At 25.8% G+C, this 25636-nt stretch overlaps 2 protein-coding genes across 4 annotated transcripts; one reads left to right on the top strand and one right to left on the bottom strand.

Annotated features, from left to right (window-relative positions):
• Positions 1-9656: 9656 nt before the first annotated feature.
• LOC101501673 (pre-mRNA-splicing factor SLU7-like) lies at positions 9657-16022 on the bottom strand. 3 transcript variants are annotated; one of them, XM_004493265.4, is made up of 10 exons: positions 15866-16022; positions 14634-14797; positions 14395-14507; positions 13519-13926; positions 13159-13294; positions 12750-13049; positions 12316-12532; positions 12062-12165; positions 11612-11680; positions 9657-11523 (listed from the first exon to the last, which is right to left on the bottom strand). In XM_004493265.4, the coding sequence occupies exons 1-10, from the start codon at positions 15936-15938 to the stop codon at positions 11446-11448; spliced, it is 1662 nt and encodes a 553-aa protein (XP_004493322.2). In that variant the 5' UTR covers positions 15939-16022; the 3' UTR covers positions 9657-11445. The 3 variants fall into 3 exon arrangements, with proteins under 3 accessions (XP_004493322.2, XP_073222192.1, XP_073222193.1); XM_073366091.1 differs by lacking the exon at positions 15866-16022 and adding an exon at positions 15446-15822; XM_073366092.1 differs by lacking the exon at positions 15866-16022 and adding an exon at positions 15506-15821.
• On the top strand, positions 10033-10761 carry LOC101501986 (uncharacterized). Its single transcript, XM_004493266.4, has one exon. It carries the CDS (start codon positions 10033-10035, stop codon positions 10579-10581), a length of 549 nt encoding a protein of 182 aa, XP_004493323.1. The 3' UTR covers positions 10582-10761.
• Positions 16023-25636: the final 9614 nt, after the last annotated feature.

Genomic DNA, 25636 nt, shown 5'->3' with positions numbered 1-25636 from the left:
TTTTTTTTTTTTTTTTTTTTTTTTTTTTTTTTTTTTTTTTTTTTTTTTTTTTTTTTTTTTTTTTTTTTTTTTTTTTTTTTTTTTTTTTTTTTTTTTTTTTTTTTTTTTTTTTTTTTTTTTTTTTTTTTTTTTTTTTTTTTTTTTTATGTTTAAAATCTATAATTATGGCCATAATATATCTATTAAGCACCATGGATCTTAAATATAAATCCTGTGTAATACTGTAGTAGCATTCCTTTACTCTTGATGTTTAAGGTCAATGTACACCTATTAATAAAATAAAATAAATCAATAAATATATTTCAAATAATGTCTTTTTATTTAATCTTAATATGTGTCATTAATTTCATTTCAGATATATAATTTATTTTTTATAATTCAAGGTATAATGGAATAAATATAGTATAATTAGACATTGGAAGTATAAATTTCTGTTTACTTTGTCAAAATTTAACTTTTTATTTTATTTTATAAATTGTGTTAATTTTATTTGTTAATAAAGAAGTAAGAGATTTTTTAAGTGAACAAATTGCCGATATTTCACCTTTGAAGAAACAATTGAAAATATTAAAAAATTAATTTCTTTTTTTTCAGAAATATATCTTTATTAACTTGTATTTTTATTTTTTTCTTCATGACAATGATTCACTTTAAATAAAAAATCATCAAGGTAAAATGATCAAACATTTAAAAAAATAAAAACAGTAAATATTTTACAAATTTCAGCAATAAAATAAATAAATAAATATTTTCACAAGGTAATTAAAAAGGGCATAAAATATCAATAGTTTTGAAACAAAAACTAAAGACTAAAACATCATTAGTTATAGAGTGGAGGTAGTGTCTTATAAGACAAGGGTACTTTCTTTTATGCGAATATCTATTTAGATTGATTTATTTGAACTTATCTCCTCGCATAAGTATTTGAAAGACTATTTGAAAGAACTTATAAAAATAAAATATATAAAAATAGTTTAATTTTATTTTATATTTTGTTATAAAAATAACCTATATTAGGTTCTACATGGGTTGGTCCAACCTAACCAACCTGGTCTACCCAACTCTGATCAATTCAAAAAAAAAATAGTTTGGGTCAGATAAATTAGTGTGAATGGACGATCCTTGTTTCACAAAATAACAAATCGAAAAAAAATATATGTATTAGGTAAAACCAGACCCAACCCATTTTACTCAAGTGATTCAGTTCTTAAAAATTATTTTGTTATCTTAAGATGTTGAACTTTAGTTATGTTGATGTTAAACATTTTATACAATTTTATGAACCTTGTAACTTTGGTTATATTGATGTTTGTAATGAAAATATTTTATGATAAATTATATGATTTTAATACTCTCATTAATTGTATGCTTATATATATATATATATATTAGTTGCTAAAGAAATAGTGAAAATATATTACACTATATTTTTTAGGGAGAATTTTTTAGGGAAAATTAAGGTTGTGATATTTTTTTAGAAAGAATGTGATAGTTTATCATTAACAATTAAAGTTTTTTTTAAAAAAATATAGATAACCCTAATACTTATTCCAACTCGAAAATAAGCGGTTTAACTCAATCCAATCTAATATTGTAACATACGTTTTTTTTAATCATATCCAACTCAATATTCTCTACACTACGGTTTGAATTTTGATTTTAACTAAACTCAACTCCAACTGACTCACTTATAACCCTACTTTTATGTAAACACTAATACAATAAACATTTATGCTATAAATATTATAGTGTAGTTTCATAAGACAAATAATACTTCAAAAAGAAAGCTAGTACCACTCACTCTAACTAATATATACTACTTTATTAGATAAAAGTCGTATAGATCATTTATCGTTGGGAAATTAGTCTCATATAAAATAATAAAACCTATTTAAATTTCACATAATATAACGGAGAGAGTGTTAAATTGATTGTTGGTAACATTTTTTTCTCTATTTTTAAAGGTATTTTTGATATCTTAACCACAAACTTTAAAAATGTTTAATTATACACAATTAATAAACCATAAAAAATATTTTATATTGTTTTACACAATGTATGAATTAAATGTAGTGTATATATTAGGGTATTTTTTAACCAATTTTTTTTTAAAGAAGTGTTAAAAATTTAATTAAGTGTAATTAATTTTAAATAGTTTACAACATTTATTAGTTGCAATACTTTACCCTTGAGGCACCCAATTTCTTTTAAATTCATTAAATATCGTATTCAAAACTATTACACAAATAAAATTAGATGCTAGATTGAATTAAAAATTTACAAAATTATTGTCAACAATGGTATGGTGTTGAGAAGTGAAACATTATTTATAATCTATCATTCTTCGAATATTTACAGAGATTTAAAATATTAGAGGATTAGGAATAAAAATTGTTTCAAAGGAAATATTTCCTTTAGAAGAAAAAAAATGAGATGTTTGAAATTTTAAATTAACTTAAATAACATTTTGATACAAAATATTTTACATAATCATTCATTTAATATTGCATTGTCATTCATTCAATGACTTTTAAAATACATATCTCGCATGCCGTGGTCATTAATTACATAACAATACTTAGCTTTAAATACACTAACTTTGAATAAATAAAAGTTGAGATATTTAGTGTAAAATATAACATTAGCTTTTAATCTTTAAATTATTTCAACAACAAAAAAATACTAATATTACAAATAGTCAAATATTTAACATTATATTTAATAAAGTTAATTTATATTTTATATAAAAACTCTAAAATTAATTATATAATTAACTGAATTTCTTAATACCGTAAAAATATTTTTTCCTACAATGACAAGAGCGAGTAATACATATCAAATGTAAAGTATAAAAATAAGTGATTTACATAGATGATTTTTTTTAATGATTTTATTGTTTTAATGCATTGTTGTTTTGTTCATTGTCTTGTTGTGACGTTGTTTGTTTTTCCATTTTATTGCAGTGTTCGTTTTGTTCAGTTTGCCAGATCAATATCGATCAAACTCATATTCAATCGATTACTAGGCATTCAACATTCCAGATCCAGAGATATGGATACTTCAAATACTTTGAATGTCACATTAATCCAAAATATTTTACCATTTTATGTTATTAACTTAGATATTGTAAGTTTGTTAACAAACTCATATTTTTAGATATTGAATTTGTATTTATTTCTAATATACAATATTGATTTGAATGAATGAATATTGTCTTTTAGTCAATAAAAAATGTGAAATATAAAATTTGATTTAATGTGTCAAACATCTCAATTTATTATGTATTTGGTTTCTAAAATTTTTTGAAATACAATTTTCTTCGAGTAAACTATTATATTGTTATATAAATGTATAAGACGTTGTTATTATAGTTCTTAAATGTATTCAAGATGCAAATACATCCTCAATATCTATTTTTTTATAGTAATTTTATAAACTAAATTGACCAACAAAAAGTATACTTAAGGATTAAACTAGCTAATTAAAGATATATCCGAGTACTAAAAAGACAAACAAAATGATACATTTATGTAGATTTTTATAATTTTGCTTAATTTAATGACTTATTTAATAGCGTCTCATATAATTTATGACCAAAATAGTTTAAGCATTTAGTAATAGTCATTACTTTCTCCCTCCTAAAACGAGTAATTCATTTGACATTTCATACATACTAAGTAAAATATATAAATAAAATTTTACTAAAATATCCATTATCAAATTAGTATATTTATGTAATATTAATTAGATGATACAATCGAAAAAAGTAATTAGTGTTCCATTAAAAATGGAATGGGTCATTTATTCTAAAATACATTTTCTATAAATAAGTCACTCATAGTAAGACTAAAAAAAACCAATCCAGTATGACTAAAAAAATTAATTAATTGCAGTTTTGGTCTCTCTATTATTATCAAATCCCATAATTGTTTTCTATTTTAAAAGTCAACAGTTTTGATTCATTCCTAAGATTTTTGAACTAAAAAAATGATGACATAATATATTTTAAATGACGTGACATATCATAGAATTATCTAGATGCATTAATTATTCATATGTTATTAATTTTAAATTAAAAATATGAAAATTTTATGAAGTTGAAAATTAAAGTTTTACGACGTTTTATTTTAATTTCATGGGTGTTAATAATTCTATATCACATGTCACGTTATTTAAAGTATCTCACGTATTCATTTTTTAGTTAAAATAGCATAAAAATTGACCAAAATTATCGACTTTTAAAATAGGAGGACTAATTTCATGAATTAATAAAAATAAAGTAACTAAAACTGCAATTAAGTTTTGATAATAATAAAAAAAATTATATTAATAATTTAATTAAATTTAATTAAATTTAATATATGATGAAATTTAATAGTTATTACTATTAAATATACAAACGAATTTCAGTACAAAGATAGAGAGATTTAAAAATAAGAAAATCTATTACTAAATAATACTTCCTCCTTCCTGAAATAATTTATTCAATGACTCATTTCACATATAATAAGAAAAATATATAAATAAAATAAATAAAAAAATATTTTTATCAAATTATCTTTATTAGGTATTGACGCATTTTCAATATCATTAATATATAATAAAAAATATTGTATTAGAAATAATATAAATAGTATTAATTAAATGATATAATTGAAAAAAGTGTATTTAAAATTGATATGGTCATTTATTTTGAGACAATTTTTTTTTTTACAAATGAATCAAATATTTTTTAGACAAAATAAGTAATATTTTTTATACATATGTCAAATACTACTCCATCTAGTCTTTAATACAACAAGAAAAACAAAAAAATATTGAAATCAATGAAGTTACTTTTTGTGGTAATCTTTTCAACATTTTTCTAAATATACTTCCATAGAAAATTGTGATGTATTAAAAAGATAAATATTTAAATGAAGTAGAAAAAATCTTTTAAACAATAAATACTTCTTAAAAAATTGCAATTTTTTCTTATAAATAAAACCAAAAAATTCTCTTATAACGAAGACCAGAGAGGGATTAATATATAATTAAGTATGTAAAAGATTGGATTGGGTTAGACTTTGCAAGATATAAGTTTGACCTGTCAAGAAATGCAAAATTTAATGTATGTGGTTTGTCATAGGCTTACTTGTCATGCATGAGTTTGATTTTTATAAAAGATTGGTATGCTTTGTTAGTATACTTAAAAGTATATTTCATTTTAGCATTTTGCAATAAATAATCAAATATATCTTTAAATAGATTAACGAGTTATATCTCAATGAAATTAAGCTCTATTTTTATATTTAACATTATATTTTGAAGAATATGACTTTATATACCTCGTATTTCAATTATATTTTATAATAATACATTTAAATATGTCAAAAACTAAAAAATGTCTATATGCATAAATTATTAAAAGTTGAATATCTAACAATAAAAAGTCAAAATTTAATATAATATTTATAGTAAAAAAAATTATTATTTATATTTATTTAAATATATTAGTCTAATAAATTTAGAAGATTTATTATGTGATATTTTGTCTAAACTTAACTAATTTTTTTTTTTTAAGTTTTGATATATTTAAAAGAAAAGTCTAATATGACATGTGTTTGACATAGATTAGTTCCCACCTCTCTATATAATTAATATATACCCATATCAAACATTATGGAATCTTCCCAAGTTGCAATAGGAACACCCTCTGATGATCTCGAAGAGCCCATCGCAAGAAACGAAGCCTATGGGATTAGAAACAAATCACGATTAATTTTTATCTAATTATTGTTCATTACGAGTGTTCAATCTCCTTATTATTATCAACTTTAAACCAACATAAATTTTCTACTCAAATAAAATTAATAGTTAATTATTTTTTTTCAAAAATTATTCAATAAAAATTATTATAAACACAAGGTGTCCCATAATAAATAAACTACGAAGTTACTTCACTTTACTTTCAAAACTTAAGTGCACTATCAACATTCTAACACCTACAAAACTTTCTAAGAAAATACAGTTACCCACTCTAAAATTCTAAGTATTTCAAAGAATGATTACAATATTAAAATAAACATAGTTAAAATATCTAGTATATATTTTAAGGCAATCATAAGATAAAAGCTTAACATTTTCTATCATGAGTTCTACACTGACACACCTACTACTACTAATGAAATATTATCTCATTTATTGTCTTTCAAATAGTCAAATAGTTGTCAATTAAATTAAACTAAATTTTAGATACAACACTCGACCACAACTTAAAATACCAACAAAGTGATTATCATAATTGATTAAATTATTTGAAAGAACTTTAATTTGAACAATTAGTTATTAATATTAGTTATTTAAAAAAATAATATAAATTTTTAAAAATAAAAACAAAAAATATATTTATAAAGTAAAATTGCAAGAATGACTCCTGATATCTCCGATCTATTCTTTGACGTAGAGAGAATATTGTTTTGCAGTGACAATTGAAATTGAAGAATCCTTGTCGGAATTAGTGTGAAATTTTCAATTGGAAAGTGTGAAATTTGTTTCTGTATCAAAGCAGATAAAAGAATCCTTGTCGGAATTAGTCCCTATAATTTTAAATTATAAATAAGTCAAATAATAATTTAGATACGAAAATTGTTACACGTCATTAATGAATGGATCACGAACTTTCACGAATAGTGTATTTTATTCCTTTGTGACAAATTGTATATCTCTTAGATAATTGTTACCTTTTTATTTAACATGGTTAACTTAAAAATTAATCACTTAATATATTTCTTTAATTTAAAATGTTTATTTTAAAAGAGAAAGTATTGTTAATAACCGTGATACCTACTACTATTTTACAAGTGATACTTATAATTATTTTACAATAATCTCGTACAAAATTTTAATTCAGTTTTTTTACAAATATAAAATCAAGTTTTTAACACTTAACTGAAACTTTATGGAAAAAATTTATAATGCTTAAAAATGTGTTTTAAGGGATTTACAATGTGTTAGTATACAGGAGCAGTTGACTGAAATAGGTTAAAGTTAACAATTTTAGTATTTTCATTATTTAGTTCAGTATGCGAGCCCATAGCTTTAAGTGTGTATTCATCTAAACTAGTATATATAGAACATTACTCTTTCTGTTTATTGATTTCTAAAACCAGATTGCTTATCATTAATTCCTCCATAAACACAAATTGTATCAATCATCAATCCAACTTCTCTATCAGCCATGCCAATGTTAAGAAATTTGTTCAAATTCACATACAAACGTAATATAAACAAGTTGGAGGTGAGTTAAGATGTAGTATTCAACTCATTATATTTTCCATAAACACATTGTTTTACAGTTTTAGATTAAGATGTAATATTTAACTCATTTGTGTAGTTGATCTTACCTCAACGTAGATGATCCTCCAAACTTCCCTCATGACCCATCTAAAATATGTTATTTGCAATTATATTTTAATTTTCCTTAAAAATCCAAAACAATTAAAAATGGAAGACTTTAACATTTACCATTAGTTTTTTTTTTTACTCGAAAACAATATTCATGCATTAATATTAAAAGAGTATATTGATCGAGAAAAATATAAATATAAACTTCCTAAAAACAAAAAGCAAAAAATGAAAAGAGTGAATGTGCGAACAAAATCACAACATCCAATTAATAGCATAAAACAACAAAACGCCTATAAATTTGACAAAATTAAGGTGACCGAAATACTATGTCTCTAAATCTAAAATATTTACGACGCTGAAGTCATTGATTGAATTCGAATATGTCTGATCGAGACTAAGTCATGCTGTCAATATGAATAAAAACACAACAAATAGTATATATGTCTAAAAATAACTTATTTATGTAAAAAAATAAAAGAAAAACGATGTAAAAAGTACTTTCAGACTAAAAAAATGATTTTAAATCACCCCATATTCTACGAGAAAAAAAAAGGAGAAAGAAAAAGTGTGGTAGCTATGATTTTAGAGAACATTAGATAATCATTTTAACATTTACTCATTAGTTAATAGGAGCACTAATATATTCGGCTCAAAAATATTATAAACAAAATAAATAAATAAATAAATAAATAAATAAGGCAAATTCTAAGTTGCCTTTCAGTAATTGTGGATAATTTATTTATAATGATGTGGTATCAATGAAAATCAAACATATAAATTCTATTATCTAACCAAACTAGTATAACTTTGAAATTCTAATTTATGTGATCCAAGATTTAATTTTAATTATTTGAAATAATAATAGTTGAGAAATTACAATTTCGACAATCTAACGGATCAATCTAATTAAATTAGACTAATAATGATTTAGAAATTATATTTTGTTGATTAAACGGTTCAATCTTAATTAAGAAGACTAACTATAACTTAAAAGTTATAATTTTGCTGATCCAACAATTCAGTCTTAACTAATTAGATTAAATATGGTTTAAAAATTATAATTTCTATTATTCAATTGTTTAGTGTTAATTAATTATACTTATAATTACTATCAAATTCTAATTTCGATAATTCAACGCTTCAGTCTAACATAATTAGTCTAACTATGGCTTAAAAATTATAATTTTGTTGATCCAAAAATTCTTTCTTAACTAATTAGACTAATTATGACTTAAAATTTTTAATTTTGATGAAAATAGTTCAATGTTAACTAATTAGACTACCTAATACTATCAAATTATAATGTTGATGATCCAACAAATCAATCTAACTTGATTAGGCTAAATATGACTTAAAAATTATAGTTTTGATGATCCAACGTTTCAAAATTAATTAATTAGATTAACTATGATTATCAAATTTTAATTTTGATAATCTAACAATTCAATGTTAATTAATTAATCTAACTATGACTTAAAAATCTATAAACTTATTATTTAACTCTTAATATATAATAAAAAATAAATTTGATAGTATGTGTGGTATATGGTGTTTTGAATTGATTTGATGTTAATACACCAAATAAATTTGGATCAAATTAGTGAATTGATAGTATATTTGGTGTTAGACTAATTTGATAGTATATTTAGTTCTCTTTTTTAATTTGTGTGGTATGATGTTTTGAATTGATTTGGACTGTTTAATGTATTTCATAAACCACGCAAATAGTAAATTAATGAACATCACACGCAATAGAACACAATAGAAGTACAAAAGTACAATTAATTCTATTTATCACCATGACATAAATGAAAGAGTTCATTACTTACCAAGCTCGATCACCTATTTAGCTAATGTTTCTCCTCCTTCTATATAATATCTATTTATCTTAAATTATTTATCTTTATATTATCACTAAAATATTAATTATAATTTTCATTATTTTTTTAATTATATCTCAACTCATTTAAATACTCCATTAATTACTATTAATAAAAGAATTTTTATAATTAAAATTAATATAATTAATTATTTTCTTAAAAATTATGCACAACTCAAATGAAGTGAGTAGATAATCATTGATGATCCAACATGTATTATTTGACACATTATCACTAATGAAATAACTTTGGTATAAAAAACATTATTCGAAGAGAGACAAAATAAATAAACACATGACCGTATGTTTATACCGTGTCTTATTGTCTAAATTTCTTTATCTAAAATTATTCTGTCCACAAGATTGGTGTATATATAGTTGCAAATTGTACACGCAGAATCTCAGTTTGTATTTATTGGAAAAGTATATTCCGGTACTGCTACATTGTTTCACACACAACTACATCATACTAGTACTAATATTTTGTTTGCTTAATAATTAAGCCAGTTCATTGCTGTTGTGTTGGTATGGTGGATATTTTAGCAGCCTTATCACTGCACCTAGCGTTATAACTAAGCCACTATGAAATGGAATAACAACACACCCATTTGAAAAACGAACGAATCTAACCCCTCAACTCAATTATTATAAAGGATGCACCAAAGTTTCCTCTGCCACTTGAGTTTTATCTTAAAAACATATAATCATCCATTTCTTTGAATTGTATTGAACTCTTGCTTTCTTCTTTATTCTTCAATTTTTTCATGTCCTCCTGCATAAGTCTAAGACTTCCACCTGCTAGTAAGGTATGGAAGAGCATTACTTCCAAACTTGGTAAACTTCATAACATTGGTAGATCAAAACCCATGAAAAAACACAGAAAGAAACTAAACACCTACACCACCACAATAACACCATCTACTACCAGTATCACCACAAAGGCACGTAAGTTCATTGCTACTAAACGTTTTCGCTGCAAAAGGTTGGCAACAGTTAGAAGTGTATTCAACAGTTTCCACAAAAAGCCTGCACCTGTTTATATTGATAAGCTCTTCAAGGATCCTCCCTGTGACTTAGTAGGGTATTTGAAGCCACAGACAGAGTTTTGCCAACCACGAATTCAAAAGGTTGCAAAGAAAGTAACAGAAGGAACAAGCAAGGGATGTGACAAAGCATGTACATCAGATGATATGTGTGAGTCAGTGGCATTAGCCTCACCTCAAATGCAAGGAATTGATGAACGGGCAGAAGAGTTCATTATCAGGTTTAGACAACAGATGGCTGCACAAGAGATGTTAGCCAGAAATTTGTAGTACATGTTTTTTTTTCTGTTATTGTGTAATAAGGTCGAATGATGCGTAAGAAGAAAGCAAGAAACAGAATATTTCTTGTTTTTTTTAGATGTAAAGAAAACTGGTCTAGTATTATAGGTCTTGTGGATTATTAACAAGTAGTTTGTATGGCTATTTTATATATGTCAATTTTGTCCATCATTTTCCAATTCTTATATTTAATAATAACATTTAATGGAATAGAAGATGTTTGTAATAATTATAAACTCCATAAAAACATCAAGGATTGCATTTTGTTCTATGATCCATGACACATCAGCTAGTGGACCATTCTTTAAGAACATAAAAGACCCAGAAAACACAGTCGAAACTAGGATATAGACTTAGACCGGTAAAGCATCTGCCTGAGTGGCTCTAACATCTCTCAAAGACATCATAAGAGATGTTTGAACATACATGTAATGTTGGAAGTTCATACATAAAAAACAGATGCTATTGAGTCATTAAAACACCCTTGTGTTCCAAAAGCTAAATAACACCATAGTAGCAACTAGACACAAAGCTGTTCAAATATCGAATTCAACTCTGCTCTTCTATGTCACTAATCATCCATTCTGCCCAATCCTTCTGGCAGTGAGAAAACAACAGAATGGCTTGTGGCCTTGTAACGAAATGAACGCAGGCAGGCCTTTTTGCCCTCTCCAAGCTTTAGTTCATGAAACTCGTCATTGGGCCATCATGATGTACTTTCTTCATCCTGTATGCCTTCGTGTCCTCTGTTCGCACCAAATACCAAGTTTAGTTTATGAAACTCTTCATTGGGTCATCATGATGTACTTTCTTCATCCTGTATGCCTCCATACCTGTTCGCACCAAATTCCAAGCTTAGTTCATGAAACTCTTCATTGGGTCATCATGATGTACTTTCTTCATCCTGTATGCCTCCATGTCCTCTGCAGTAACCTGTTTGCACCAAATTGATTTAAAATTCTGCAACGAGGGGATGTATACAAATAAAATTATCAACCGGTGACTTGAAAAAAAATCATACCTCATCATTCCATCTAACATTATATTTACGCTTCCGCTCATCTTTCTCTTCCCTCTTTCTTTGATCCTCCTGTAAAATACCAAAGCAATTTTTGTTACTTCTCTCTTTCTTTGATCATATCATTACAACACATAGACACGTGAAAATCCAGAATAAATTATTTTATTCTAAAAAAAGAACATACGTAGTCTAGCTAAACCCTACCATCTTCGTTTCTATAAATAACATGCAATATTTAGTTTGAGCCAATGGTGTCTACATCTTGGTCATAGAGGTCAACAGTGTTATCGGCATAAAACAATAATTAGTTCCACAGGAGATAGAGTAAGAAAAAACAACAGATATCAAGGAATATTGAAGCGTAAAAATATATATTCACATGAGGTAACTATCACATATCAAGGAATATGCAAGAGTAAATAAATATATGGCTGATAGATTTATATTTACCTTTTTGAGTGCGTCGGCAAGCAATTTTTCATCCAGAACTAGGTCATCTGGGACATCGGTTCCCCATGTAGCAAGCCTTTTCTCTTCCCCTGGTGCAGGATCCTCTGAATGGATTAAAGAAAATAATGATTAATAACCACAATACAAGATGCAAATTACAACCAAGCAACTATCAAACATATAAGAAATTAATAACAACAAAAGGAAGAGAATAAGGGAGAGGAGCAACAAAGATATGGTGTCAGAGTACAAACCTGCAGCAGCCTCCTTACGGGCAATATTAGCTCTCATGAGATCATTTGCAGCCTCAGCGGCCTCAATACCAGCAGCACCAGTGCAATAGCTATTACGTATTGTCTGCTTGCAGCACTTAAAACCCCATTGGTGATCCTTCCACCATGAGCCCCAAACAGTTGTGTGGTTATTAATGTAAACATCTTCTTCATACTTGCTTCTGGGGATTGCAGCTTCCTGTTAGAAGCAACAGATAAATAATTATTATCATCCGAAAAAACAGCAACAACCTAAAAAGCATAATTCTTAGAGATGAACAAAAACCAATCGTGAAGCCCTGAGAAAATTAACAGATCACATATAAAGCCCAGCTATATCACACAGAAGCATTTTATGTAAAATTGATCTGAAACTTAAATTGTGGGACAACAAAGATATAGAATGCGTGTCTTACCTGTCCTTTAATAATTCTACCAGCACGATCATACTCAACTTGCCTCTCACTCTGACCTAGCAGAAGTTCTCTTGGAAGTTTCTCCTCGTCAGCAGCATTGCCATACTTCTCAATAATAGTTTCTTTCGTATGAGACTTCAATTTCTCCTTCATGACCTTGAAATTCTTATAGAGCAATTCAGCTTGGGAAGGAGCTGCTTGCATGTGAACATCTTGTCCCTTGTCAAATGCTTCCCAAGCATGGATGTTTAATTCCTTGAACTCCAAAGCTTGACCACTATTTCTATATTGGTTATCACCCTACAGCACAAAAACTAATGTTAACCCAAATACAAGATTAACATGCAAAAGCAATAAAAAAAACAAATCATGAAGTTCCTAAAAACAATTATTCTTTGAGACAAGTTACCTCGTAAAACTTTTCATTTGGATCTGCATCTGGAAGAGGATCTTCACGCATGGACCTGGTCTTGGGATCATAATGTGCAGAATTGACATCAAGATTGAGAAGATATTTTGCAGTATCCTCTCGAATACGTAAGTTCCTGAAGATAAAGATATTTCGGTTAGAATCCACAGAACAAAAATAATATAATTTGATAATCTTAAATATGGGACCAATTGACTTTGCCTTGAATTTTAACAATGATAGCAACATAAAAATTACCTCACAGCTCCATGTAACAAAAATAATAGAATTGAAATTCGTAAATATGGGACCAATCAACTTGGCCTTGCATTTTAACAATGATAGCAACATAAAAATTACCTCACAGTTCCAGTACTCCCACCGCCTGTTGTTCGCACACGCTTCTCAACCTTGGCAAAGTCCATTTGTTTGCTTTCATCAACCTTCGCCTCATCTACCCTTAAATCATCATCTTCTATAGCCTCATCAATGGCAGCGCCCTCATCAGTTTGGTCGCTCTTCTCCAATTTCTTCAGCTGTTGTTCATTCAAGTACTTCTTTCGAGCATCATCTCTGGCTTCATATCTCTCAATGACTCGGGCAAATGTTGATGGATCATACCCATTCCATCTGTCCCGTTTGCCATCATAGTCAAGCTCAATAGTTTCTATCTTCTCATCAGCGGCAATATGCTTGTTTGTATGCTTTGCTCCTACTTTTCGGGGTCTTTCCATGCATGCCTTGACATTATGTGTCATAGCTCCACAGCTATAAAATGAAGATGAATATTAAAGTACTACCATAAACTTGTAAGAGATAATAGCAATCTAAATATATGTGAGACAAGCAAGGTAAACAAACTTGTATTAGTTTGACAGTGTTTACATGCAAGTTTTGTCACCAAATCCATGCATTCATTCAAGCTTGTAAACTAACTAGAAGAATTTAGTTAAAAAATTTTGTGTGGGTTCACTTGTATTAGTTTGACAGTGTCTACATGCAAGGTAACACATTTTTCATAAACTTATAAGGGTTAGCTCGAGAGTTTGACATCTATTGAAACAAGACTTACACAAGGGAAAACAAAATTAACGGATCATCCGAGACAGATGTAGACAAATACAATATTTAATTTTCTTATTAAGTTGATAGACAAGAATCGCCCATTATATTTGGAGGCCCAGCAAACACACACACCCACACATGCCTTGAGAAATACTGAATGAGATAACTTACTTCTCACATGCACCTTTCCTGTACTTGCTGGCCTGAAAAGTTTTAGCACCTCTGTCATACCATGATTTGGTGTAATTGGGATCAGATTTCCATTTCCTTTGATGTTTCAAACTCTACAATAGAAGGAAAAATAATCATAAGAATAAGTTGACTTTTAGATGTCAAATATAGCTAAAAATTTTATATGCATCTCAAAAACTAATAAAGAAAAATTAGAGGTAGGGGAAGGCAAAACTTACAGGTCTCTCAGCATTAAGATACCAAGGTGCAGATGACATATACTGAGGAATATGGGGATTAATTTCCTTCCCATCTTCATCAAGCTCAGCAGGAGCAAGCCCGGCTTTACGTGCTTCCTCAAGTTCAATCTGTTTTCGATGATCCTCCCTGGACTTGAATGCCACTGCAATCCACCCAATACAATTTTAATAAACATGTAGAAACCGTCTAATTAAGGCATAACACAAGAAAAATTGGGAAGTCCATAATCAGGTTAACATTATTATAACTAAAAAGAAGCAAAAGCAACTCATTAAACAAGGATGCAACTAGTTATAAACCCATGGACGCTAGCCCAATTTTTACAAAAATAAAATAAAATAAAACAAAGTTATATTCTTCACGTCCTCAAGACCCTGCCAGGATTACCAGTCTCGAATTATACCTACTAATGAAACAAATTTAGTATTTGAGTAATAGCTATGAATTGAAGTCTATGTGGGATTTCGACATGAATAATTATCTGGATATGATTGAATAAAACAATAGCAACTTCCAATGGGAAAAAGGAGAAAATAAAAGCCCGGTCGGAACAAAAAATTGCATTCATAGCATATTAGCATGTGTTGGGTTATTCTAGGCCTACAACATTTGGTCTACATATCATATCTATTTCACTAGAAGAATAATCCAAATTTGCATTATATCTTGAAAAAACATTCCTAATGACCAAACGAATACAATTGGTGTCAACTGGACCATCCAATAAGTAAGTGAGTGATCTATTGGGAAGAGCAAACATGTATTCAAGGGTTTGTTCCACACTGTTCACCCAAATCATCACAGCAAGAAAGAAGCTGACTTCTCAGCAACTTTTTCTGACTATCCCCACCGTTCAATATGACAGCCAGACACAGTCTAAAACCTCCAAGGCGTGGGCTATCTTCACCCATTTGTGAACAGACACAAAACACTATCCCTCAACGATATATCGCGCCCCCCTAACAACCATGGTTCAGGGCATTTAAGACAATTTCCTTTGCATTACTATTGCGCGTTTGTCTCAGAAAAAGCACTTCGTCTTCTCCGCGAATCAGCCCCGATCAAGGCCGCGACGACCGCAACCCTAATAAGCGACGCGACGCCGCGTAGTGCCGGACCACCGCGATGCGACGCAGGTTGATAACCGAAACCAGAGAATTATAATTCCTAAAATTAAGGATGAAAATTGAATTGCGGGAAAGAGGTATACCTGAAGCTGTTGCCATGTTGAGAACTATAACAATTGAAACCAATGATACAATAATGAGAAACAGATTAACCATAAGGTCACTACAATTTATACCCTTTTCAGGACGGAAAAACCGGATTCGGTCCAAATTCCAAATCCGGTCCAATCCGTTGTTTGTTGGCCCAAGCCCAAATTCGATCATTGAATTTTACAGTTTGGATGAGTGTTGGGTCTTACGGTAGATAGAATCGGATTGGATACTTGTTAGGCTATATCACATCCGTTGAAAATTTGAATTTTGTATCTCACAATTGGACCTATACTTCTTAAAATGTAAAAAAATTAATTTTGTCCATTATATTTTCATTTAATTAAAGATAAAAAAAAATACTCTAAATTCTTACTATTCTCCAAAAGAATTTATACTTAAATTATTTTTCTCAAAAATACGATAAACAAATTAAGGAACTTGTATTTTTACTATTTTTTATGGTATAATTGGTGGATCGAAAATTTTAAGGCGTGAAATTAATGGTATTATGAATTGCCTATTGGAAATTTTCCGTTAACAAAATTTCTAGTACACTATTTATACTATTAAAATATTTGTACATTTTCAGCAGTTACTTTTACCAAAAATTTGTGCATTGAAATTTCTGATAGTTCTTTTATTTTACCAGAAATTTGTGTCTTATAATTTATGATAGTTAATTTTATTTTATCGAAAATTTTAAATTTCAAAATAAACAAAATATATTGCTATCCTCTAGGCCGACCTATCAGACCTAATAGACTTTTTTGATAACAAATTCTAATATTATTAAATAATATAAAAAATAACAATATTAATAAATAATAATAATAATAATAAAAATATATATAGGTCGATCTATCATACATAATAGAGTTTTTTATAAGCTTGAGTCTGATATAATTAAATTAATATGTTTTAAAAAAATTATAAACTTAACCTTTTTATTAAACAGATCAAATCAAAGTAGGTCACAAATAAGCCTCTAACAGACTGTGAGTATATTCTCACTCCTAAAATAGATGGTATGGTTTTTTCAATTTATTTTTCAAGCTTTGGAGCATCTCCTTTTTGTTTGTTTGTCTCTTTATTTCAAAAACAAAATATTTATGAACATACGCTATTTTTATAAGTTTTTTTCAAATAATCTCAAGAGTGTTTATATTTAATGATAAATTTAAATAAATTAATTCAAATAAAGTTAGAGTTTGACTTTTTTATTATATCCTTTTTTTATTTAATCAAAATACCTCACTTAAAAAAATATAGAAATGTTCTACTTTTTTTACCGCAGTTGTTGATCACAACATGGGGATGCGACGATGTAAAGGTAAAAAATTTTATTCTTAATAGATGATTGCATCCTGGGGATGCGACCTTTATAATTGATTTTGTTAATTATTAATTTTTTTTATTATATATAATAAATTATAAATAATTAGAATATTTAAAAATTCAAAATACCATTAATAAATTAAAATACATTAATAAATAATAATAGTAATAATAATAATAAATAAAATACATTAATAATAATAATGATAATAATACCTTTAATAATATTATTAATTTAATAATAATAATAACAATAAAGTAAATTATATTAATAAAATAAAATTAATTAAATTAAACAAACAAAATACATTAAATTAAAGAAAAAATACATTAAATTCATATTTTATTATTATTATTATTATTTTTATTAATTTTTATTTATTAGATTAAAAAAATAGAAGGAAGTTGTTAATAATGTACCAAAAGAGGAGCAAGTTGTTATAATAATGTGCCAAAATAAATAAGAGAAAATTGTTATAACAAGAGGAAGTTCTTATGTGTCAAAAAAAATTACGTGTCTCTAATATTTTGTCTATAAAATAACAATATACTTTTTTTAACAATTCTCTCCTATTTAACTGCATTTTTTTCTCTCCAATTTAATGTGTTTTATTTTATTTTATTAACAATATTTTGATATTTTAATTATTTTTAATTTATTAAATAATCAATAACTCAATTGTTAACAAAATAATATTAAATGTTAATTTAACTGTAAAATAGAATTGAGTTGTCAAAATAATATAACATGTTATTTATTTTCATACATCTACTTAAACACGTTAACTTTAATATTTTGTTTGATTTTATTATTTAAGTTTTTATATTTTTTAAATATTATTATTATTATTATTATTATTTAATTACATTAACAATATTTAATTATTATTATTTAACTACATTAATAATTTTTAGGAAATAAATGTTGTTAAATAAGAGGGAGTTGTTAAGAAAATATTGTTATTTTATCGGCAAAATATTTTGACACGTTATTTGTTTTGGGATATTATTATAACAACTTCCTCTTATTATAACAATTTCATTGTTATTTTGTCGGCAAAATATGAGGGACGTGTTTTTTATTTTGACACGTTATTATAACAACTTTTTCTTATTTGTTTTGGCACATTATTATTAAAATTATTATTATTATTAATATATTTTATTTATTACTATTATTTATTAATGTATTTTATTTTATTAATAGTATTTTGAATTTTTAAATATTTTAATTATTTATAATTTATTAAATACTAATGAACATAATTAATAATAAACAGAATTATTTATTAAATGACAACAATAAAAAATACTATGTCGCATTCTCGGAATGCGACCATCTATTAAGAATAAAAACATTTACCTTCACCCGTCGCATCCCCAAGTCGCAATCAACAACGGAGACAAAAAAGTAGAACATTTTTATATTATTTTTTTAGAATGTGGCATTTTGGTCAAATAAAAAAATATATATAAAAAAAAATCCCTTAGAGTTGATCCAAAACACATTTTCATAAATATATACATATTTAATTATGCCCCCTGACATAGATATTCTTCTCAAAGGCTTCTAATGAATTCACAGCTTTCAAAGACTCTAATTGGGCTCCAACATTTTTTTACTAATTACTGTGAAATTCAATGGTTGTATTAATTTCCCGTAGCTAGTAAATTAACCGAGACAGTTATAAGTTGGTTTAAGCTGTTAACTTCATAGTTATAGTATTTAGTAAGTTAGTTCATTATAGTTGAGCTCATTTCATAACTAAAATAATACAACCAATTATAAAAACAACTAGTATATATATATGTGACTAGTGACTACACATACTTTAATTATTGCATTAAATTTAACAAAATTCTCTCTATAACTAATGTTTTGACGGGTAGAGAGTAAAAAAATTGTAGAGGTATATATAATATATGGTTTTGGTTTTTGCATTTTGTCAACACAGTGGTATTAAATAGATGTTTTTGAATTTTAAAAAACTAATCGTTATACAATTACACTTTTTAAATATGACAATAATGGATACTTTAAATTATTACATCTTTTAAATATGACGATAATGAATACTTTAAATTAGGAAATTTAAAATCGCTCATAAATTGAAGAGACTATGTATAAAATTGCCCTAAAATATAAATGATAGTGGTATTATGACCTATAATTCTAACTAAATATGCATTATCTCAATTTTGGAAGGGGAATGGGGTAACCAAAGCACAAGAAGATGAACATGTCCATAAAAGGTGTGGCGTAAGAAAAATGAGAGATTATAATATTTAGGATTTGGATCATAAGAGTTTGTGATTTGAAGATGAAAAACTTAGGGTTGAAGATAAAGATTGTTGAGTTTTTATTATTTAATTAATTAATTAATTAATTAATTAGTTTTAAGTTTTTTAATTAAACGATTAAATGAGTTAATAAAGTGAATTTAAATTTTAAATATTAAGTATTGTCTAGTCAATAATAATTACACAGTCATCATGTGTCACTTCATCCAAAATTAGTCATATTATATTTTTTTACTAAAAAAGATTCACATGACTTTTTTAAAATTTGTTATAATTTGTAAAGGTATAAGTCAAATAAAAAAATAATATAAATTAAAATAAAAACAAACTATATTTGCAAAAGAACAAAAATATATTTAAATTTATAAAATAATTTTACGCTATTAATACACCATCAGTTCTAATTTTAAACGAGTATCCACACATAATATTTGTGCATTTAATTTTGGTTCGAAATGTTGTTGGAAGGTTTCTCAATGGTCTTCTTCAACAACATTTTTTTAATACAAATCACAATTTTTTTTTAACAAAAAATTAAAAAATTAGAGTGCAAAGACATTATATTAAAATTCATATTTAATTATATTAACACTCAGAATAACATTTGTTATTTGCGATACTCTAATAAATTAATTGAATACAAAAATAAAAATAAAAAGCTTGGAGATAAGCCAAAATCCAATACAAATCACAGTTGTAATGATTAAAAAAAAATGTATATTTTATGTTGGTTTTAGAAAATTGTGGGCAATGCAATCCATTAAAATTAGTCACTTGTATTTCACTTTTTTTATATATTTTATTTTAATAGTACTTTATTTTATGAAAATATTTCATATTTTTATTCTTAAAATTGCATAACTTTGCTTGTAAATAAAAAAGTAAGAGATATTAAATAATTTTAAATGAACAATTGTTTATATTTTTAGAAATATTAAAACTATTAAAAAAAGTTAGTAGTATTTTCATAAATACATTCCATTAACTAGCATTTGATCTTATATTATTTATTTATTACATTGATTTAATTTCAGAATATTTTATCAAGGTAAAATAAATACATATTTAAAAAAATTATAAAATAAACCCTTAAATTGAACAAAATATTGAATAAATAAATTTCTATTTAAAGAATTTCAATACATTAAAATAGGAATTAAGTTCAAAGTAATGAAAACACCAAAAGAGTTATTCCTATATAACTACTAACAAACTCCGAATATCCATATTTCTATATCCTAATAATTAAGTGATAGTTCAACTTACAATTATTATATTACTAAATTGAACGTCTCCGAATTAAATATGTATATATATTGAAAACCACACATTGACACATGAAACCACTTCCGATCTTTTAGTTATTTCTTCTTTTTGACAATATTCAAACAATTTTAAAGCCATAACTGCGGGTTATTACTCTTTACTCATTGGTTAAATATTTATCTTCTTCCTTTAATTACAAGAAAAGTTATTTGATAGACACCTATCGACCTAATAAAATATCTCACATATCTTTTTTAGAGAGTTATTCAATTACTGGAACAAGTTCACTACTTGTAACATCTGGAGAAGATGCCAAAACTCAACAAATTAACCTTGAGCCTTCCATGATCTATATAAAATAAAATAAAAAAAATTAAAACATTAATTCCCCATGTCGGTGCAAATTATGATTCTGCAGTTATACAAAAATTTCCAAACGAAGAAAAATTGTTCATGTTATTATGAACAACTAAATGGAAACATTATAATAAGGATTAAGGCAAAGACACGTGTAGTAATCATTTTACATATTTTTCTCATTTTAGATAAAAAAAGAAGTATACAAATTAGGCACAAATATTATTTAGAAAAATGGAAAGATTAAAATTATATTATATGAATGTGAAATTTAAGGGAAGAAAGAATTACAATGCAAACATTGCTAAGACTTCTTTGGTGCTTCATCGATTCGATTTGATATGAGAATGTGTAAATATTATTATTGGAAGGTGGCCTTTGAAAATGGTAGAGGAAAGGTGTGTGAACAGGAAAATAATTTTTGTAAAAATATGCGAAGACCAGGTAATTAAGGCCTCAAATGTGACAGTGAAAACACAAGAGATTATTGCACATACAGGGTGGGTTGTTGAATTAAGCTACTATTTGGAAAGACCAATAAACTAGCATCTAATTTTGTTAATAACATGATTTACAGTTGAAAAGTAAATTAATTGAAATTAAAATATTTGATAAATTTAGTTTTTAATAATATAAAATATATAAATGATATAATTATTAATTAAAATAATAAAAAAAATGTGATATTTTTATCCAGTATCTCTCGGATATTATTTTATTCCATTTTATTTTTTTTAATCAATTTTTGTACTTTTTTGTACTTTTTTTTGTTACATCATTTACTTTTTTTTTTTATTACAATACAAACATAAATTTCAATAGTTCTCTAAAAATTTAAAAAATTCTATATGTATAAATAGTAATCGTAAAAACAATGCAACTCATTTACGGTTTATAATTTAACATAAAAAATGAATTTAACTTTATGACTGATAAATTATAAGATGAATAAATAATAATAATAAATATGACAATGCATACTTTAATCAATTTTTTGTAAGATGAATAATATGTATTTTTTTAAAGATATTTTAGTAAAAAATTAAAGAAACTAAATACTCTATGAAAATGTAAACTAGTGGGTGATAAAGTAGTGAGTGAGACACTAATTTTGAATTACATAGGGATAAAAAAAAAGGTTATAACTAAAAGACAATATAAAAAACTATAAGTTCAAACGCTATTTGAAATAGTATCTCAAAATAAGTTAATAAAGTGGTAAGAAAAACTTGTTTACCAACCTGATATCTTTTAATCCAACAAACTTATAGATACACTATTTCAAGTAGAGGTTGAATTTATAACTTATACTTTTTTATATTTTCTTCTATTTATAACCTTATTATTTTAATTTTACTATTTTTTATTCTTATATAATGCAAAATAACTACCTTGCTCACTCATCACTCTCTCATCCACTAGTATCTTCATGTATATTCTTCTCGATGAACAAAGTTGTTTCTTTAATTCGTTGCAAAAATAACTAAATAAATAAATAAATTTTCATGTTATTCATCTTGCAGGAAACTAATTAAAATATGCATTGTCATAATTATGATTATTTCTTGATCTTCTAATTTATCATTGTGATAAAGTTAAATTTATTTTTTATACTAAATTGTAAACGGTAAATAAATTGCATTATTTTTACGATTATTATTTATACATATATAATTTGCTAAACTTTTAGATAACTCTACAAATTTATGTTTGTATTATAATAAAAAAAAAATGAATTGCATGGTTATGACTTTTATTTCAAAGCTTTGTTGTATTTTTTTTTTTGAATTTATACCACAATAATAAAGTAAAGTAAGAAAATAGATTTAAAAAGGAAAATTGAAGAAAACAATACCTCAGAGAGATTGGATAAAAAATTTCACGTTTTTTGTTATTATAAATTAAATAATTATGTCATTTTATATTGTTAAAAGCTAAATTATCAAATACTTTAATTTCAATTAATTAGCTTTTCAGCTATAAGTAGTCAGTTATCAGCCATTGATCAATTTTTTAGCTATCAGTCAGCTTTTCAGTTATGAGCTAGCTTATAGCTTAATTTTACCAAATGAAGCCACATAAATATGTTTGATAAAGAAATTTTTCTCACAAACTTATAGCTTATTTTAAGACACTATTTCAAATAGAGCTTGAGTTTATAGCTAACAGTTTTTTACACTTTCTTCAATTTATAACATCATTAATCTATTTTTAGTATTATTTATATATAAAACGTAATTGTCTCACTAATTTACTATTTATTCATTATCTTTAATATCTTCTTATCGGTGTTATTACTTTTTTTTTTTGTTCAGAGTAGTATTATTACTTCTACATAACACAACTATTCTTTCAATCTTTGTTAAAAAAATTCACAGCTAAAATATTAACTTCATGGATGCCAAAAATATGGGTAGGAATGACAATGGGTAGGGTTTGGGTAGGGTACTATAGTACCCGTCCCCATACCCGCAATTTAAAAAAATACCCATACTCGTACCTGTACCCTCTTGAGTATCAACTTTAATACCCGTACCCTTACCATCTGGGTACTTAAGTGTCCGTACCCATACCCGTTACCCACACTTTAACTAAAAAGAATCGATAAATAAATGATATTATTGTAATTAAATTTAAAAATTATTCAAATATCTTAAATCCAATTATAAAATATTATAAACTAAAATATTTTCTAACTCAACATTTCAAATGAACACTCGTTATAATACACATTTAAATATTTATAATAATATTTTGTGAAATTGCAAGTCATACGACAATATTATCTAAGATAATTGATACAAAGTTGCAAGTATAATTATAAAGTCACGATTAATAAGATATAACTATTAGTTATAAAATCACAATTATTTACTATTTATCATAATCAGATTCTTAAAAAATTTGCAAACGTTTATGTTTCAATTATAAATATTGTAATGGTCTAATGATATTAATAGATGTTAAAACATAAAAAGAAAATAATTAATTAAACTAAACATTAATATAATAAATAACTAAATAAATAAATAATATATTTATATAAGTGCGGGTGCGGAGCGGGGTGGGTACTATAGTACCCGTACCCGCACCCATACCCGCTTAATTTTGCGGGTAATTACTCGTCCCCATGCCCAAACCCATTATGCGAATTTTTACCCTACCAATTGTGGGTTTTTTTGCGGGTACCCACTGGGTATGGGTCTAATTGTCATCCCTAAATATGGGTCACATAACACAAAATTGATAGAGGCATGCATGATTAGAGCTGGACTCAATTAATTTTTTTAATTCTTTGCCAAAATAATTCATAAAATCTTTCATCTTATTCATATTACAAGAAATTTATAAAGTTAAATTTACTTTTTATGTCAAATTGTAAACTGTAAAATGAATTGCTTTTTACGGTTATTATTTATACACATGATATTTGTTAAACTTTTAGAGAAATCTTCAATTTTATGTTTATGTTGTAATAAAATAAGTAACTAATGTACCCAAAAAAATTTGCATGTTTTTATTTATTTATTTATTTATTTTTTCTTCAAATCTTTGTTATATTTTTAGATTTTCTACCACAAAAATTATAAATGAGAGAAATATAGTAAAATAAAGAAAGAAGTAGACATGAGAGACGTTTCAAGTGAATAGGACAATCACATTTGGGAGGAGTAGAAGTTAGAGAGAAATGTGGAAATTATAAGATAACATCAACTAACTAACTACACTTTATTTCTTATATTTTCTTCTTCTTCTTCTTCTTCTTCTTCGTGTAGTTATTTCTTATATTTTTACTAGGTGTAAAATATAAGAAATAAAGTAAAGTAAAAAAATGAATTGAATACAAAAAAAAAAAATAGATCGACTAAAATAATAGACATGAGATTAGATAAAAATGTCACTTTTTTTTTATCATTTTAAATTAAATAATTATATCTTTTTATTCCGTTTTATATTATTAAAAATTAAAATTGATCAAACATTTTAATATCAATTAATTAGGTTTTCAGTCGTAACTTAATTTTCAACTATCAACTATCAACTAGTTTATAACTTAATTTTGTCGAAAGAAATCTAAGTTGATCACAAGAAGGATATTTCTATACGATTTTGTCTCAAACATGTTAGATAATTCTTCATACAAAACTGATTTGTTCAATGAATGTGAAAATATTTAATTTAATAATTTTGATTATTTTATTTAATAAATATTTAAATTTATAAATTGCCAAAATTCCTTTATCTCAATCCTATATATAAGGACTTTAAAGTTGACCGTATTAAATCTAAAACTACATTCTTTGATGATATATAGATGGTAGTAAATGTAAAATATAAATTCGATTCAAATGTATCAAACATTACATTTATTATGTATTTGACTTTTACATTCTTTTATAATATTTAATTTGCAATATTTTTAGTCAGTATGTTATTATTCTCTCCATCTCACAATTTATGGTTGCATTCACAAAAAATATTTTTCCTAAAAAGATTATCAC

Source organism: Cicer arietinum, chromosome 3, assembly GCF_000331145.2.
Source record: "Cicer arietinum cultivar CDC Frontier isolate Library 1 chromosome 3, Cicar.CDCFrontier_v2.0, whole genome shotgun sequence".
In the NCBI taxonomy this organism is placed as follows: Eukaryota; Viridiplantae; Streptophyta; class Magnoliopsida; order Fabales; family Fabaceae; genus Cicer; species Cicer arietinum.
Note: the sequence above shows the minus strand (reverse complement) of the source record. Positions and strands in the feature narration are given on the sequence as shown.